The 14,228-nt window shown below is 49.8% G+C and overlaps 1 protein-coding gene across 3 annotated transcripts in view; it reads right to left on the reverse strand.

Annotated features, from left to right (window-relative positions):
* Positions 1–852: 852 nt before the first annotated feature.
* Positions 853–14,228, reverse strand: part of LOC144737930 (uncharacterized) — a 98,816-nt gene continuing 85,440 nt past the window's right edge. For 2 of the 3 annotated variants that reach the window (XM_078620820.1, XM_078620821.1), the window contains exons 10-14: positions 6,383–6,450; positions 5,238–5,511; positions 4,749–5,024; positions 2,361–2,539; positions 853–1,418 (exon numbers count right to left, since the gene is read on the reverse strand). In XM_078620820.1, the coding sequence (XP_078476946.1) occupies positions 1,254–1,418; positions 2,361–2,539; positions 4,749–5,024; positions 5,238–5,511; positions 6,383–6,450 (962 nt within the window). In that variant the 3' untranslated portion in view covers positions 853–1,253. Of the gene's footprint in view, positions 1,424–2,360; positions 2,540–4,748; positions 5,025–5,237; positions 5,512–6,382; positions 6,451–14,228 lie in introns of all 3 variants that reach the window. The other variant, XM_078620822.1, reaches the window with a different exon arrangement.

Consider the following 14,228-nt stretch of genomic DNA (forward strand, 5'->3'; position numbering starts at 1 on the left):
TCTGGAATTGTTTAACATGAATGGTCGATATCGTGAGGACAAAGGCGTTTTGTGATCATTTTCCAAGAACTGTTACAATCAATAAGTCGCAATAGTTCAAGAAGCAGTTTTGAACCAGACTTAATAGTCACTTCCTCCCACCATGAATAATCAGAAGATCAAAGTCAAAGGTGCCCCACAACACCGAAGTTAAACATATGACAAAAATGTAATGCTCCAAATTCATGGAATTACTAATAATAATGATTTTACAAATAGCATAATTTATGCAACTGCATCCCACAATGCTGTATATTTCACAAATACAGGGACAAAGATGAATGTTTTTAGAGAATGAATGAATGTTCATGCATGAGGCAGGAAACTGGAGTACCTGGAGAAAATTCACATGTGCAAGGGGCAACACTCCATCCCATAGAGATAGGGCAGTTAATATTAGTCAAGTTTATGAATTCCACTGCTTAAAATGTAATTGGTTATTTGTCTATCTCAAGCACAATTTGATTTGGAGCTGTCGATTCTGTATGAAAACTTCACTTGTAAATATAATTGATACAGATCTGATTACATCCTAAATTAATGTTTTTGTAATTTAATTTTACAATTGGGTTTTAAAAGTAATTTATCTGAGCTAATTTTATTATCGGAAATGTATTTAATTCAATATCAATTTATATTTATGCATTTTTTATGACATTTATTTTTGCACGAATTTATATTTGCTTCACTGTTGTGATTGTTTCATTTTATTGTGGTTGCCATTTTGGTGACCGAGGTCACTCTTGAAAATGAGAGTCATCCTGGTGTCGCGAGTTCTCACCTGGTTAAACAAAATGAATTTGAAACGCAAAGTTGAACATTCCAAATGTGCATGTTAACTTATTTTCCATCATACCTAATGCTCCATTTGATAAAAAATCGAATTGACAACCATCATTTTAAAATTACAACACAACACAAAAGGCACAAGGACAGGAAATGCCCGACAAGGCAAATGGCCAGCACACTGCACTGCTGAAGGTGCAATAGATTGGAGTTAATAAGATGTGATGGGTCGTTCTGTAATGTGGGGGCACAAAAACTCTCATGATGGATTGACCAAGGTTTTTACAAGGACTCGAGAACATAGAAGATGGTGGGGAATTCCACAGACAGGTAGTACGAGGGAAAAAAAGATTTAAACAACGTTGGGTTCAAAATTCCGTGGGTAACGAGGTGCTCTAACTACTGTACCACCTTTCCCTGTTCCCCAGTTAGAATTGCTCAAAAATGTCCTCCAGGTATGGGTAGATTTCACGGAGAGCCCACAGCACCATCCAGAACTGCTTGACATTTTGTCGTCTTATCACATTAAACAGCTCCAGCAGGTATTCAGTCGCATTCTCGCTGCCTTGCCACTGCTCCTTTTGTTTCACTTCCTGCACTGACACAGGCAGAAAGCGTGTTTCTTAGAGCAGAGTGATATTTCAGGCATTGGTAAATTTTCAGACCCATTGCTTAGACCCACTGCCAGGCTACTCTGTGTGTGTTTCGGTTAAATGGCAATGCTAATGGAAAAGGTTTGACTTGGCTTGATGTTTTGCATTGATGACAACACAATCCCTGGATGATGTTAACACTATCCAATTAAAAGTGTTAAGCGTTAACTTATTAATTCTATTCGTCGTTTTGTAATGTGGGGGCATAAAAACTCTCATCGAGATGACTCAATGTGAACAAGAGTTTAGTATATACATGCAAACTGAAAACACACTGATAATATATGCATTGTCTTTGAAACTTATTGGTCCACACCAGAGACGGCTTTCTTTTGAGCCTCGTCTCAATAGGTGCTAGATCAGAGGACGCCAAAAGGCGTACAGCTCAAAGACAATGCACTATAGACCTCCTTTGCCACAAGTAATGATTCTTTGTAAAAAGGTTTCAGTTTTGTTGCCAGAAAAAAGGGGACAAGCCCTATTATTATAGTTTAGTATAAAGTTTTGCTGCAATTAGGGTCTTGTCTTGAAGGATGTTGGCCAAATTGATTAGAGAGTCACCATAGATTTGGAAGCAGCTAGTGCCAAAAGGCTTAACTTTGCATATGGCCTCGTGGCCAATGCGCGTGCACCTCCCCATTTGCTCCCAATGACGTGAGGATGGGAACGTGATGGTATTTTTGATACTGCAATACTTCTGAGGACAAAAGTTAGACATGTTTATAGAATACTTGGATCACCTACATGAAAAATGTTAATGACGGCCGTTGTACCTCCATGTTATGGACAGACTGTACACCATCCTACTCTCTCACCTTGTAATTTCACATTTTCAAATTTATCCTGATCACCCTTAATTACTACACCAGACCATGGACATACCTGCACATTGATGTCAGTGAATATCTTTTGGCTCTGTAGTTGGGACAGCAGGGGTGTCAGGTTGGAGTGCAGTGCATCGATCAGCTTCCATTTGTGGGATTGGGTTTTTTCTACTAGCGAATAGTTGGTATACTTGTTCAGAAACAAGGTGGTCTTCTTGCAAAGCCTTTGGAAAAACACTGCAGTAAAAAAAGACAAAGTCAATGCTGTTTCAGCCTTATAGGTGGACAAGAGGAGGTTGGAGTGCTTTTGGAAAACTGAACTTGATCATGACAAGTAGCACCCATTTTCCTGAAGAATAACAGTTTAATTAATTGTACATTACCTGACATGACGTGCATCAAATACATGGACATTGACAAGGAATAAGGAACAAAGACTGGAAAATGTCCAAAGAAAAATGGAAAAGTGCACATTTAGAATTAGAGTGATAGACAGAAAGTGGAGCACATGTATTCATGTGTTATGCCGCCGCCATGAAGCCGCTCGGCGGGCGCCCCATTCACGACCTCGCCACCACCAAGCGACGGGGCCGACCCCGCTTCCCCCTCACCGCCCCCAACATAAACACACCCTCACACATTTCCCCCCATAGAGCTCCGAGGGGAGGTCACCTGGCCAACAGGTTTTCACCCGGAAGCCCTTATAGGGATAATCTTCACGGTTTCCTGCGGCCAGGGAATTGGGCGATCTCCCCCGATGCTAACTCGCACCGCGGCGCTGTGACCTGGGTTGAGATTACATGGTCACGGCAGTGGCTATCCAGCCACCACGGTTAAAATGCACCCCACACATGGATCGGCAGGCGGGCAGGGAGGGCGCAGCCACGAACGAAGGGAGAAACCAGAGTGGGCGGCTGATTGGCATAGCTGGTGCGCTCGGGGGCCGCCGCCGCGCAGCAGCCAACGGCGGGACCTTTGTTACGGAAACCGCGGCTGATGAGCATAGCAAAGGCGCCCGTGGACCGCCACTGGCGCCGCAGTCAGCGGGGGGGGGGGGGGGCCCTTTGTTAGGGAAACCAGTTTTGTTGCCAGATAGAAGGGTAAAAAAACAATTATCATATTTTTTACTGGCAAATGAGGTTCCAATGGTGTAAATGCTTACCCCGAGCTCTCATACTCTGATGGTGCATTGTCTTTGAGTTGTGCTCCTTTTGGCGTCATCTGGTCCAACCCATGTGAGACTAGGCTCTAAGGAAAGCTGTCTCGGGTGTCGACCAATCAACTTCAAGGATAGTGCACATTTTCAGAGTTATGTTTTTTGTTTGCATTATGACTGCAGGTATTGTGGTCTATACAAACATGACCCCTTGTAAAAAAGGTGTCAGTTTTGTTGCCATATAGAAGGGTAAAAAAACAATTATCATATTTTTTACTGGCAAATGAGGTTCCAATGGAACTAATCATAGCCTCGTGTGGTTTCGACGAGCGTTTAAAAGCGCGTGGTGCTGTGTGTACGTGCGCTCACAGCGTGTGTTATCAGTGCTCCACGGGTATGTGCTTCCTCTTGCTGTTGTGAACGCCCGTCTCGCAGCCCTTTACACCCCCCGTAATGAAAACTCCAGTCGGCAAAGCAGACGCGAGCGACGCCATTCGCCCTCCGACCCCTGACCCCCCGTTCAGAGCGTGTGATTGCTGCGCGGGGCTGTGTGAGGGGAGGCGTCTCGTTTGATTGGCGGAGAGGCAACGAAGCGTTTACAGGCGACCGTGAGCCGGCGACGAGCCATGCCCCTCTCGCGACCTCGCAGGGGTGCGACCCAAGGAGGGGAGCCATTAGGCGACAGCCCTTATCCTGCAAGCGATGAGCCCAGCGGCGGTAGCAGCTGTTCGCACACCAGCGAGGGATCGGGAGATGGCGGGACCCCTGCAGCCGGCGCCCAGTAGGGAGAGGCCTCTGGGGCCAGCGGCCCCAACACATGTATGTTGAACTTCTTGCGGACCATAAGTAGCCAATCGTTGAAGATTTAATGTCTTTGACTGCTGAGAAAATTAATTGGGCTTTGTTGGGACAGGTCGCGAGGAGGATTGCGAGCCCGGTGATAGAGACTCGCGATGGATTGGCAGAGAGAGGAGGGAATGCACCCAAGGGTGTGCACAGTGTCGAGTTGGAGGAGTTAAATTGGCTACATTTCTGGAGCTATATGGATTGTAAAACATGACTATGGATTAACAGTGGCTTGGGGATGCCTTCATTCAGCAGTGGATAGACTATAGCTGAGGATGCCTCGTAGAAATCGATTACAGGGCTATAGTAGCTGGGTTAAAACTGTCGACTCATTGCAAACCGACTCATTCGTGAGTGTGCTGACCACTTGGTCACCCAGTGTTCATATTGGCAGTTCTTTACATAAAAAAGCTGTAAGACATTTGAAATGTAGTAATTTCTCACCAAGAGAGCCCAGCCACTGCGTGACTTCAGGATACTCATCCTGCACGGCTTGCAGAGCAAACAGCAGCTGGAGGCAGTCGTCATTGCCTCTGGATATGAAGTAGTTGAGCAGTGCCTCTGCAGACTTATCACCGGCATTCATGCCCTTGGTTTGAGTGAAGATTCTATTAGGAATTCGTCCTTGACTCATCAGCTGCAGCAGGAGATGTCGGGGGTCTCTAGCGATCCACAACTTCAGATCCAACTTCTTCTCTTCAATGGACCGCACGGACTCACCTGTGACAAACAGAGCTTGGAATGCATTTTACATTTCTCTTTTCATATGCATTGTCTTTTCGTTTTACTATCCTGTTATTCCAAAATGTGCCAACAGAATAAAGGAACAGGAAACATATGTTAAATACGGTATTCAACCATTTTTAATATTCAAATTGGAAAGTTTTACAATACCCGTGCATATGCAGGATGTATTATTAATGTGGGTCATACCGTGCTTCTGAAACCAGCTCCTTAGTGGCTCATAGTTCCTCCTCACATAGTAGAGAACTTTCCACAGTTCCCACAACGCCGCCTCTTCTTGGTTAAAGAAGTGATTTAGTAGGACCTCCACACACTCTTCTCCATGCTTGTTTTTGGCTGCTTGGTAAACTTCGTGTGGAATAGAATGTGAGTCATCAAAATATTTCAGGAAGTGCGATATATCCGCTCCAATCCATTTCTTGAAATTCTCCTTGTTTTCTTTGATGAGTTTCAATGTGTCACTCTGATGGAGGTCATGAATTAGAGAACATGGGAGTTACGTTTTTTTTCTATGTGCAATGGATCCCAAAGCATACTTCATTCTAAGCATAGATACTAAACAAATGAAGAGTATGTTCAATTACTTCTAGATTTGAAGCTTTGGTTCTTTCGGTAAAGTCACGTATAAAGATAAAATAAGAAATTAAATAATAGCATACGACTTTTCGATTGCAACACAAGCAGTCATCAGGTATAAAAGAAATAGCAACTAAAATCTAACCAGAAAACTATAGACAGACATATAAGCAGACAGATATCACATAGATACACAGAGAGAGGACACGCATCGGCACAAAGAGAGAGATCGTCTCTGTGACGGGGCCTTAAATAGAGAGAGGGGGGGGCGGGGTCAGAGAGAGGGAGGAAGCAGAGGAAAAATTAGCATGTCAATGAGTAGGGCATGAAAAATTACCATGTCAATGAGTAGGGCATCAATGAGTAGGCGACGCCGCCCTACTCATTGACATGCTAATTTTCCCTCTGCCCCCTCCCTCTCTCCGACCCCGCCCCCCCCTCTCTCTATTTAAGGCCCCGTCACAGAGACGATCTCTCTCTTTGTGCCGATGCGTGTCCTCTCTCTGTGTATCTTTGTGATATCTGTCTGCTTATATGTCTGTCTATAGTTTTCTGATTAGATTTTTGTTGCTATTTCTTTCTTTTATTCCTGATGATGATTGCTTGTGTTGCAATCGAAACGTCGTATGCTATTATTTAATTTATTATTTTATCTTTATACGTGACTTTACCGAAATAACCAAAGAGTAATTCTTGCAGTCACGAAAGCTCCAAGTTAAGAGTATGTTCAATGTGCATGCAAACTGCATCTAGTTTACCTGAATTCCATTGGACACCACATCAACACGTGGCACACTGATTTCATTGTTCTTTGTTTTGTTACCACCTGTGAATAAATACAATAGTACTAGGTTGGTGTGGTTAAATAATATTTCTCATTTTATAGCAGCAAATTACATTATTATAACTGATTAATAATGATGCTAGACACAGAATATGAGACACTGAGATGAGAGTGAGGGAGGATATTTACATTACAAACGTTATAATATACTCTACAGACATGAACGGGAATTGAGGTTGAACAATTGCATTAAAGATCAATATGTCTTCATCATGCTACCTCGCATCCCCAGTGCATTCTACATTCTGCCAGATCATGCAGTTGCTGTACAATTGTTACCCGACCTCAAGATCTGCTGAAAATGCATCTCACTATCTACTCTTAGGTCTTCCCCTTTGTTGTTGCACTTCTGGAGACCACTCCAATGCCTGTCTCAACGATTGGCCATGACCCATTGTGTACACATGTCCCATCCAGCACAAACGTGTCTAACGATATCTAAACTGCTTACCGGTCATGTTCTCTTCCCAACTTATGTATTGCTTATGCTATCTTGTCATTACATTTCTAGAATAATTTTCATACATTTGTGATCAAATGCCAACATCATCTTATTTTCAGACGAGAAGTAATGTTTGTCGTCACTATCATGGTGTGGTTGCTGGAACACAGCATCATATGGTAACTGCTCCTTTTCCATTGTGTTCAGATTCCATTGGTCTCTGAGTCTCATCTGCCTCTAGTAACCCACATTACCAAGGCTCCCAATGCCCTGTTGTGGACGCTATTGTCTATTGTGATCATTGTCTGCATGTTAGGACTATACCAAGTGTCCCACACTCATGAAACTGATATCTGTAGCCATCACTTCCAGAAAGACCACTCATGACGTTGTCCATCTTCCACAACAAGGACAGGGAATTGTTTTTCTGGAGAGTAGAGCATTCTCAACGAACAAGGGAACCTCACCTCTTGACAGTTACAGCAAGTTTGTGCTAAACAGAAGCAAAACAGAATTAAAATAAAAGTGTAGCTCAGCACTGTCTCATCAGGTTAAAAGCTTGGCTGTGTCGGGTGGTGGCAGGTTTAATGACATATTTATATATTTATGCGATCTAACACGAAAAAACCTCTATTATGGAGGTTAAAATCTACTCAAGAATATACTAGCCTACAGTAGGATAGCATATGGTCACTAAAGATTGAAACTAAGTGTTTACATTTGGTATAACAATTTTTGTTGAATATGTAATGCGGGCGTAAGCGACCTTCCGGAGGTGACGTCACGGGGGGTGGAGTCATGTGACGTGGGGGTAAGGTTCGGGGCTTTAAGCGGGTAAACCGGAAGGGGAAGGTAGTCGGGGTGCGAGCGGAAAAGAGTGAGGCCACGCGGGCAAGTGTGGAGAGGGGGGGCGCCGACGGCGATCGGGAGCCAACCCCGAAGAGAAGAGGAAGCTGCGGAGTGGTGTGCAGCTGGAGAGGAGACAGCCAGGAGGGCTGCGTGTTAGAGGCAGCGGTGTGGCTGCCAGGAGGAGCTGCGGAGAGAGAGAGAGAGGGCAAGAAGCTGTGAGAGCTGCGGAGGGAGAAGAGCAGCAGAGAGTACAGCCAAGGGGGGCTGTGTGAGAGAAACAGCAGCGGAGCTGCTGTTGTGGATCGGGCCGACATTGGAGTCAGCACCGTGGAGAAGCTACAGAGTAAAGACAGCCGTGTGGGTGTACAGCACGAACCGAATAATAAAGGACACTGGGACAGACATCGTGGTCCAGTCGTTTATTACACTGGTGTCGGAAGTGCAACGGCATGTCGAAACAAGTGAGGAAGAAAGTTAATCCGGCGCCTGCATCGGCTTCTTCGTCCGACGACGACGAATTCCCTCCAACCACGGATCCTGTTGGGGTGGTGGAGGAGAGCCAGGCTGAGGCGACCACGGGAACGGGTGTGGAGGATGTTGGCGCGGTGGCGGGTCCGTCGACATCATCAGACGCGGATCAACGATGGCAAGCGATGGCGGTACAACTGGAGGCACTTCAGGACGTCCTGGCGCATCTATGTCATCTCGTCGCGCCAGGGACGATGGATGATGCAAGTGGTGCTCCGCGGGCCGCCACGTTGCCTGTCCTGCCGCCGCCATTGCCCACGCGGCAAGAGGCCGCCATTTTGCGCGCTCCGTGGCGCCAAACCGCCATCTTGGCCACGCCGCGGGCCGACGCCATTTTGAATTTGCCATCACAACCACCACCATTGGAAGACGGCGGGAAGAGGAGTCGGAGTCGCCACCTTACAACAGTTAAAGAATTTTCCGTCGGTGGGGACTGGAGCGCGTTCGCCTGCCGCTTCTTGGCGGCGGTACGCACAGCAAGATGGACCGATGCGGAGGCTTTGGAGGTGTTGCCGACTCTTCTGGACGACGAATCTGTCCGATTCTTCCGTTCCATAGCGACCGATAAGAAGGCAACTTTATGTGGTGTTTTTCAAGAAATGGCCGATGCTTATGAGCCACCAGATGATGCGCATCGGCGATTCGCTCAACGACAACGAGCACCAGAGGAGTCGCCCGTGGCGTTCAGGGGTGCGGTGCTGGAGCTGGCCATGGCAGCTTATCCTGAGACGCCACAGGACCTGCTTGAGCCTCTCATATTAGGGAAGATGTTGGAGCTGTCTCGGGATCTAGGGATCCCCATGCCTGTGTGTGGGCATGAGAAGCTAACTTCCCGGATGGCTGCTAAGTGTCTCGATGCGCAATTCAACCTCCGTCGCTGGAAACAAGTGACGGCGTGGACGGGGGGGCCCGTCAAAGAAGGGGATGCGCTGGGGTGGAACCCTGCGCAGGCCGTCTATGTTCCGGATGACCGGGGCCCTCAACAACTGACGGCCGCCTCCGCTCCATGGACGGGACGCGGCGGGCCGAGACCGCGCGCGGTGCTACCAGAACGGGGCCGTCAGGAGGCGAGGCCTGCGCTTCGGCGCAACGAGGCCGAATGTTTCCGCTGCGGGCGTAGGGGCCACTACGCCAGAGACTGCTGGGCCCGCTTCCCGCCTCCGCCGCAGCAGGAGGCCTCGGCACCGGTCAAGTCGGCTAAAGACCCTCCGAAACAGGCATGTCGGCACGCACCAGACACTCGGCAAGGCTTTCCACCTCACCCACCACCTGTGTTGCGCGATCCTATTGTTGTTGTTAAAGAAAGGCCATCGACGGGGCCTTGTCATTCAGTTACGCAGTGGCGCAAATTGGCACGGAGAGTTGTCGCGGCCGCTACGGGTTCGTCCACTGTACCGGGGTCCATACAAGGTGTGGACGTGCGCATTTTGGTCGACTCGGGGGCGTCTGCGACTATTATATCGGATGTCATTTTCCATCTGTTGGGCATTCCGTCGGGGGCTGTGCGTCCGGTTTATGGGTCGTGCGTCGCTGCGAACGGGGGTAGCATGGGCATCGTGGGTCAGGTGGATGCTAAGATATCTATTGGGGATGTGTCGGCCTCGGGTGTTGTGTTGATATCGAGATCTTTGGCGGTTCCTTGTTTGTTAGGCACCGATTTTTTGGCTAAGATGCCCATTTTGATCAAAATTAATGAGAATTGTATTGAACTGCCGGGGGGCCGTCAAATCTCGTTTCTGCCGTCGCCCTGGGGGCGACCTGCTTCGGCCGTACAAGTGCAGGCGCTGTCCGTCGCATCTGTGGACATTCCACCTGGTACACAGATGCTTATACCCTTGCGGTATCGGAAGCCCCTGCCTGATCGGCTAGGAGCAGTAGGGGTCTTGTTGTCACCGTCCGCCACGATAACAACCGGGTTGGCGTTAGTGGGGGCACAGACCATCGTCCGGCCGGATCAATTACCGTTTTTACAGGTGCTTAATGCGGGGGGAGAAAACGTCCGTGTCCCGGCCGGTACGGTTGTGGCACATGCCACTACGGCGTTTGCGACCCATGATTGTCCACATAGCCGGGGAGTTGTTGCTGGGGTTTCAGAGCCAAGGAGTTCGGATGATCGTTGGGTTGCTCAATTATGTGACGAAAATTCTTCCCTGTCCATGGAGCAACGTGGTGCGCTGCGTAAATTGTTGTTGACATATTCCGATGTGTTCAGCTCCGATGATTTGGATTTGGGCCGCACTTCCTTACTTTACCATCACATTGAGACGGGCGATGCTGCCCCTATTCGATTAAATTCGCATCGGATGAGTCCTGCGGAACGAGAACACGTAAGGGGGGCAGTGGAAGACATGTTGGCTGCGGACATTATATCGCCATCTAACAGCCCATGGGGCGCTCCAGTCGTCTTGGTTAAGAAGAAGGATGGCAAATTGCGATTTTGTGTTGATTTCCGCAAATTGAATAAGATATCGGTGGCAGATGCGTACCCCCTGCCGCGTATGGATGACTCCCTCGACGCATTGTCGGGGGCTAAGTTCTTTTCCACACTGGACCTCTCTTCGGGATTTTGGCAGCTTCCCCTTGACGAGTCCTCACGGGAGAAAACCGCCTTCCGTACGCCGCAGGGGTTATTTCAATTCAACTGTCTCCCGATGGGATTGAATGCGGCCCCTGCTACATTTCAAAGATTGATGGAGCTCGTTTTGACGGGGTTGCAGTGGGAGACATGTCTTATATATTTGGACGATATCATTGTCTTCAGCCGCACATTCGATGAACATTTGACGCGGCTGGAGACAGTGTTCACGAGGATGCGTTCTGCCAAATTGAAATTCAAACCAAAGAAATGTCACCTACTGCAACGGTCCGTCCGCTATTTGGGGCACATTGTGAGCGCTGAGGGAGTGTCCACGGATCCGGAAAAGACGGCGTGCGTCCGGGATTGGCCGACTCCGGCCACCGTGGGGGATGTTCGGCGGTTTTTGGGATTTGCCTCGTATTACCGAAGATTCGTGCCGGGTTTTGCGACGATTGCGAGGCCTTTGCATCTCCTTACGGGTAAAGGACGGAAGTTTGGTTGGGGACAGCCGGAGGAGGCGGCCTTTCGGAGTCTGCGTGATCTATTGGCCACGGCCCCAACATTGGATTATCCCGATTTCGATCACCCATTCATTCTTGATACGGACGCAAGTGACACAGGTATTGGGGCGGTGTTATCACAGTCTAAAGGGGGTGTAGAGCGTGTCGTGGCGTATGGTAGCCGAGTCTTGTCTCCTGCGGAAACCCGCTACTGTGTCACTCGCAGAGAACTATTGGCGGTTGTTTTTTTCCTACGGCAATTTCGACCATACCTCTACGGTCGTTCTTTTATTGTGCGTACGGATCATGCGGCCTTGCAATATGCCCTTAAAATTGACCAGCCATCCGGACAGTTGGCACGTTGGTTGGACACGCTACAGGAATTTTCCTTCCAAATTCAACATCGGAAGGGTGTGCGCCATGCGAACGCTGACGCACTTTCCAGATTACCGCGGCGCGCCCCTTGTAAATGTGAGTCGGGGACGCATAGGTGTTCGCCGATTCCAAACCCCCCTCAGCCGCTCACGTTGGCCGTCGAGAAGTCGGACACTCCGATGGAACCGGGACCGGCTGACGGGGTTTTGAATCTGCCGCGGTCTGTCTGGATCCGGGAACAGATGATGGATGAGTCATTGGTGTCCTTGCGGAAGCGGTCTGCTAAGGACAATGGGAGTCCGAGTACGGCTGTGGGGCCGCAAACCGCTCTCCGAGATGGTCTGCTTATGTGGCGGGAGGGGTTCCAGGAACGTTGGCGCCTGGTGGTACCAACGTCCTTGCGGTTCGAGTTGATTAGAACCCTCCATTGTGACACTCTCTTACATTTAGGGGTGCAGAAGACCTTGTTGACGTTGCAACGTCATTATTTTTGGCACGGCATGGCGACAGATGTCGTAGGGCACGTGCGCGCGTGCCCTGCGTGTGCACAACGTAAGCCGCCGAAACATCCTTACGTGCCGCCTCTCCAGTCGATTCAGGTGTCTCGAGTCAATGAATTGGTGGCACTGGACATATTGGGACCTTTTCCACCATCGGCGAGGGGTAATAAATATTTGCTGGTGGGGTTTGAGTACCTCTCCCGTTGGCCGATGGCCTGGCCGTTGCCTGATCAGTCGGCCGCGGCCATTACCGACGCCTTTTTGTTTGGGTATATTATGGATAAGGGGGCGCCTGAGAGACTCCTCACGGACCAGGGCAGGAATTTCTCTTCTAAATTATTGGCGGAAGTGTGCGCGGGCCTTGGGACTAAGAAAGTACGGACATCCCCATACCATCCGCAGACGGATGGTATGGTTGAGCGACTGAACAGGACATTGTCTGCCATGCTTTGCCATACCGTGAGTGAACAACAATCAGATTGGGATCTGCACATCCCCGGGGTGCTTTCGGCGTACAGGATGACGCCTCATGCGGCTACGGGATATTCGCCGTTTTACCTTATGTATGGTCGGGAAAACGTGCCGCCGGTGGATGTGCAATTGGGAACTGGGGTGAAGGGACCTCGGAAACCACTTCCTGAATACATTCAGGACACGGTTCGCCGAGTCACGGAGGCGCGGGAGAATGCCCGCGTGGCTACGGCCAAAGCCCAGGCCCGGAACGAGCGATATGCGCGACGGTCTGAGGGGGAGTGCCCTTGGAAGGTTGGGGACCTAGCCTGGCTTCATTGTCCACAGGTACGTCCGGGGACCTCGCCGAAATTGCACAAACCCTGGCATGGTCCCGTACGCCTCATTGCGGTTCCCAACCCACAGACAGCACGCGTCCAGATTGGGTCTCGTCGCTGGGTTGTGCATACGTCGCGCTTGAAACCATATGTTGCTCCCTTACATGATGCGTCATCCCCCAATGTTGCCTTGCCGGGGTCTGTTGCTGCTGACTCTCCCCTGCCTGCGTCCATTGATTTTGCTAGAGCGCCTGTCGTACCTGTTCCAGACAGGCCGGCCGTGACATTGCGGGGGACGAGGGGCCCTGCTCGGAGGACGCCTGCCAGGTCTGCGGAACCTTCGAGCCCTGCAGCCCTTCCGACCCAGCTGCGGGCACGGTCACAGGACGAGCCCAAGACTAACTCTTTAGAGACACGGGACGGCGGTGGACTTCCAGCTGCGAGAGGGGGATTACCCCCTGTCGTTCCTCGACTTTCATCGCGTTCCCGTTCTGCGAGTGGGCCGCCGACCGTCCGGGACGGGCCGGCGACCCGCACACGTTCCAAATCGCTTACGTTTCGTTGATTGTTGCTGTCTTGTTATTTTCTTCTTACAGTTGTATTTATTGCATGCTTTTGTACGATCGTTGATGTTGATTGCGTTGTTGTTGTTCTTGCTGTTACATTATATGCTTAGTGTCCTTTAGGGGGGGAAGCTCGGTTCGCCGCATTACGATTGGCTATTGGTCAGCCGAGGTCGGCTGGGATTTTTCTACGGGGGAGGGTGGTGTAATGCGGGCGTAAGCGACCTTCCGGAGGTGACGTCACGGGGGGTGGAGTCATGTGACGTGGGGGTAAGGTTCGGGGCTTTAAGCGGGTAAACCGGAAGGGGAAGGTAGTCGGGGTGCGAGCGGAAAAGAGTGAGGCCACGCGGGCAAGTGTGGAGAGGGGGGGCGCCGACGGCGATCGGGAGCCAACCCCGAAGAGAAGAGGAAGCTGCGGAGTGGTGTGCAGCTGGAGAGGAGACAGCCAGGAGGGCTGCGTGTTAGAGGCAGCGGTGTGGCTGCCAGGAGGAGCTGCGGAGAGAGAGAGAGAGGGCAAGAAGCTGTGAGAGCTGCGGAGGGAGAAGAGCAGCAGAGAGTACAGCCAAGGGGGGCTGTGTGAGAGAAACAGCAGCGGAGCTGCTGTTGTGGATCGGGCCGACATTGGAGTCAGCACCGT

Source organism: Lampetra planeri, chromosome 75, assembly GCF_965212315.1.
Source record: "Lampetra planeri chromosome 75, kcLamPlan1.2.h2, whole genome shotgun sequence".
Classification (NCBI taxonomy): Eukaryota; Metazoa; Chordata; class Hyperoartia; order Petromyzontiformes; family Petromyzontidae; genus Lampetra; species Lampetra planeri.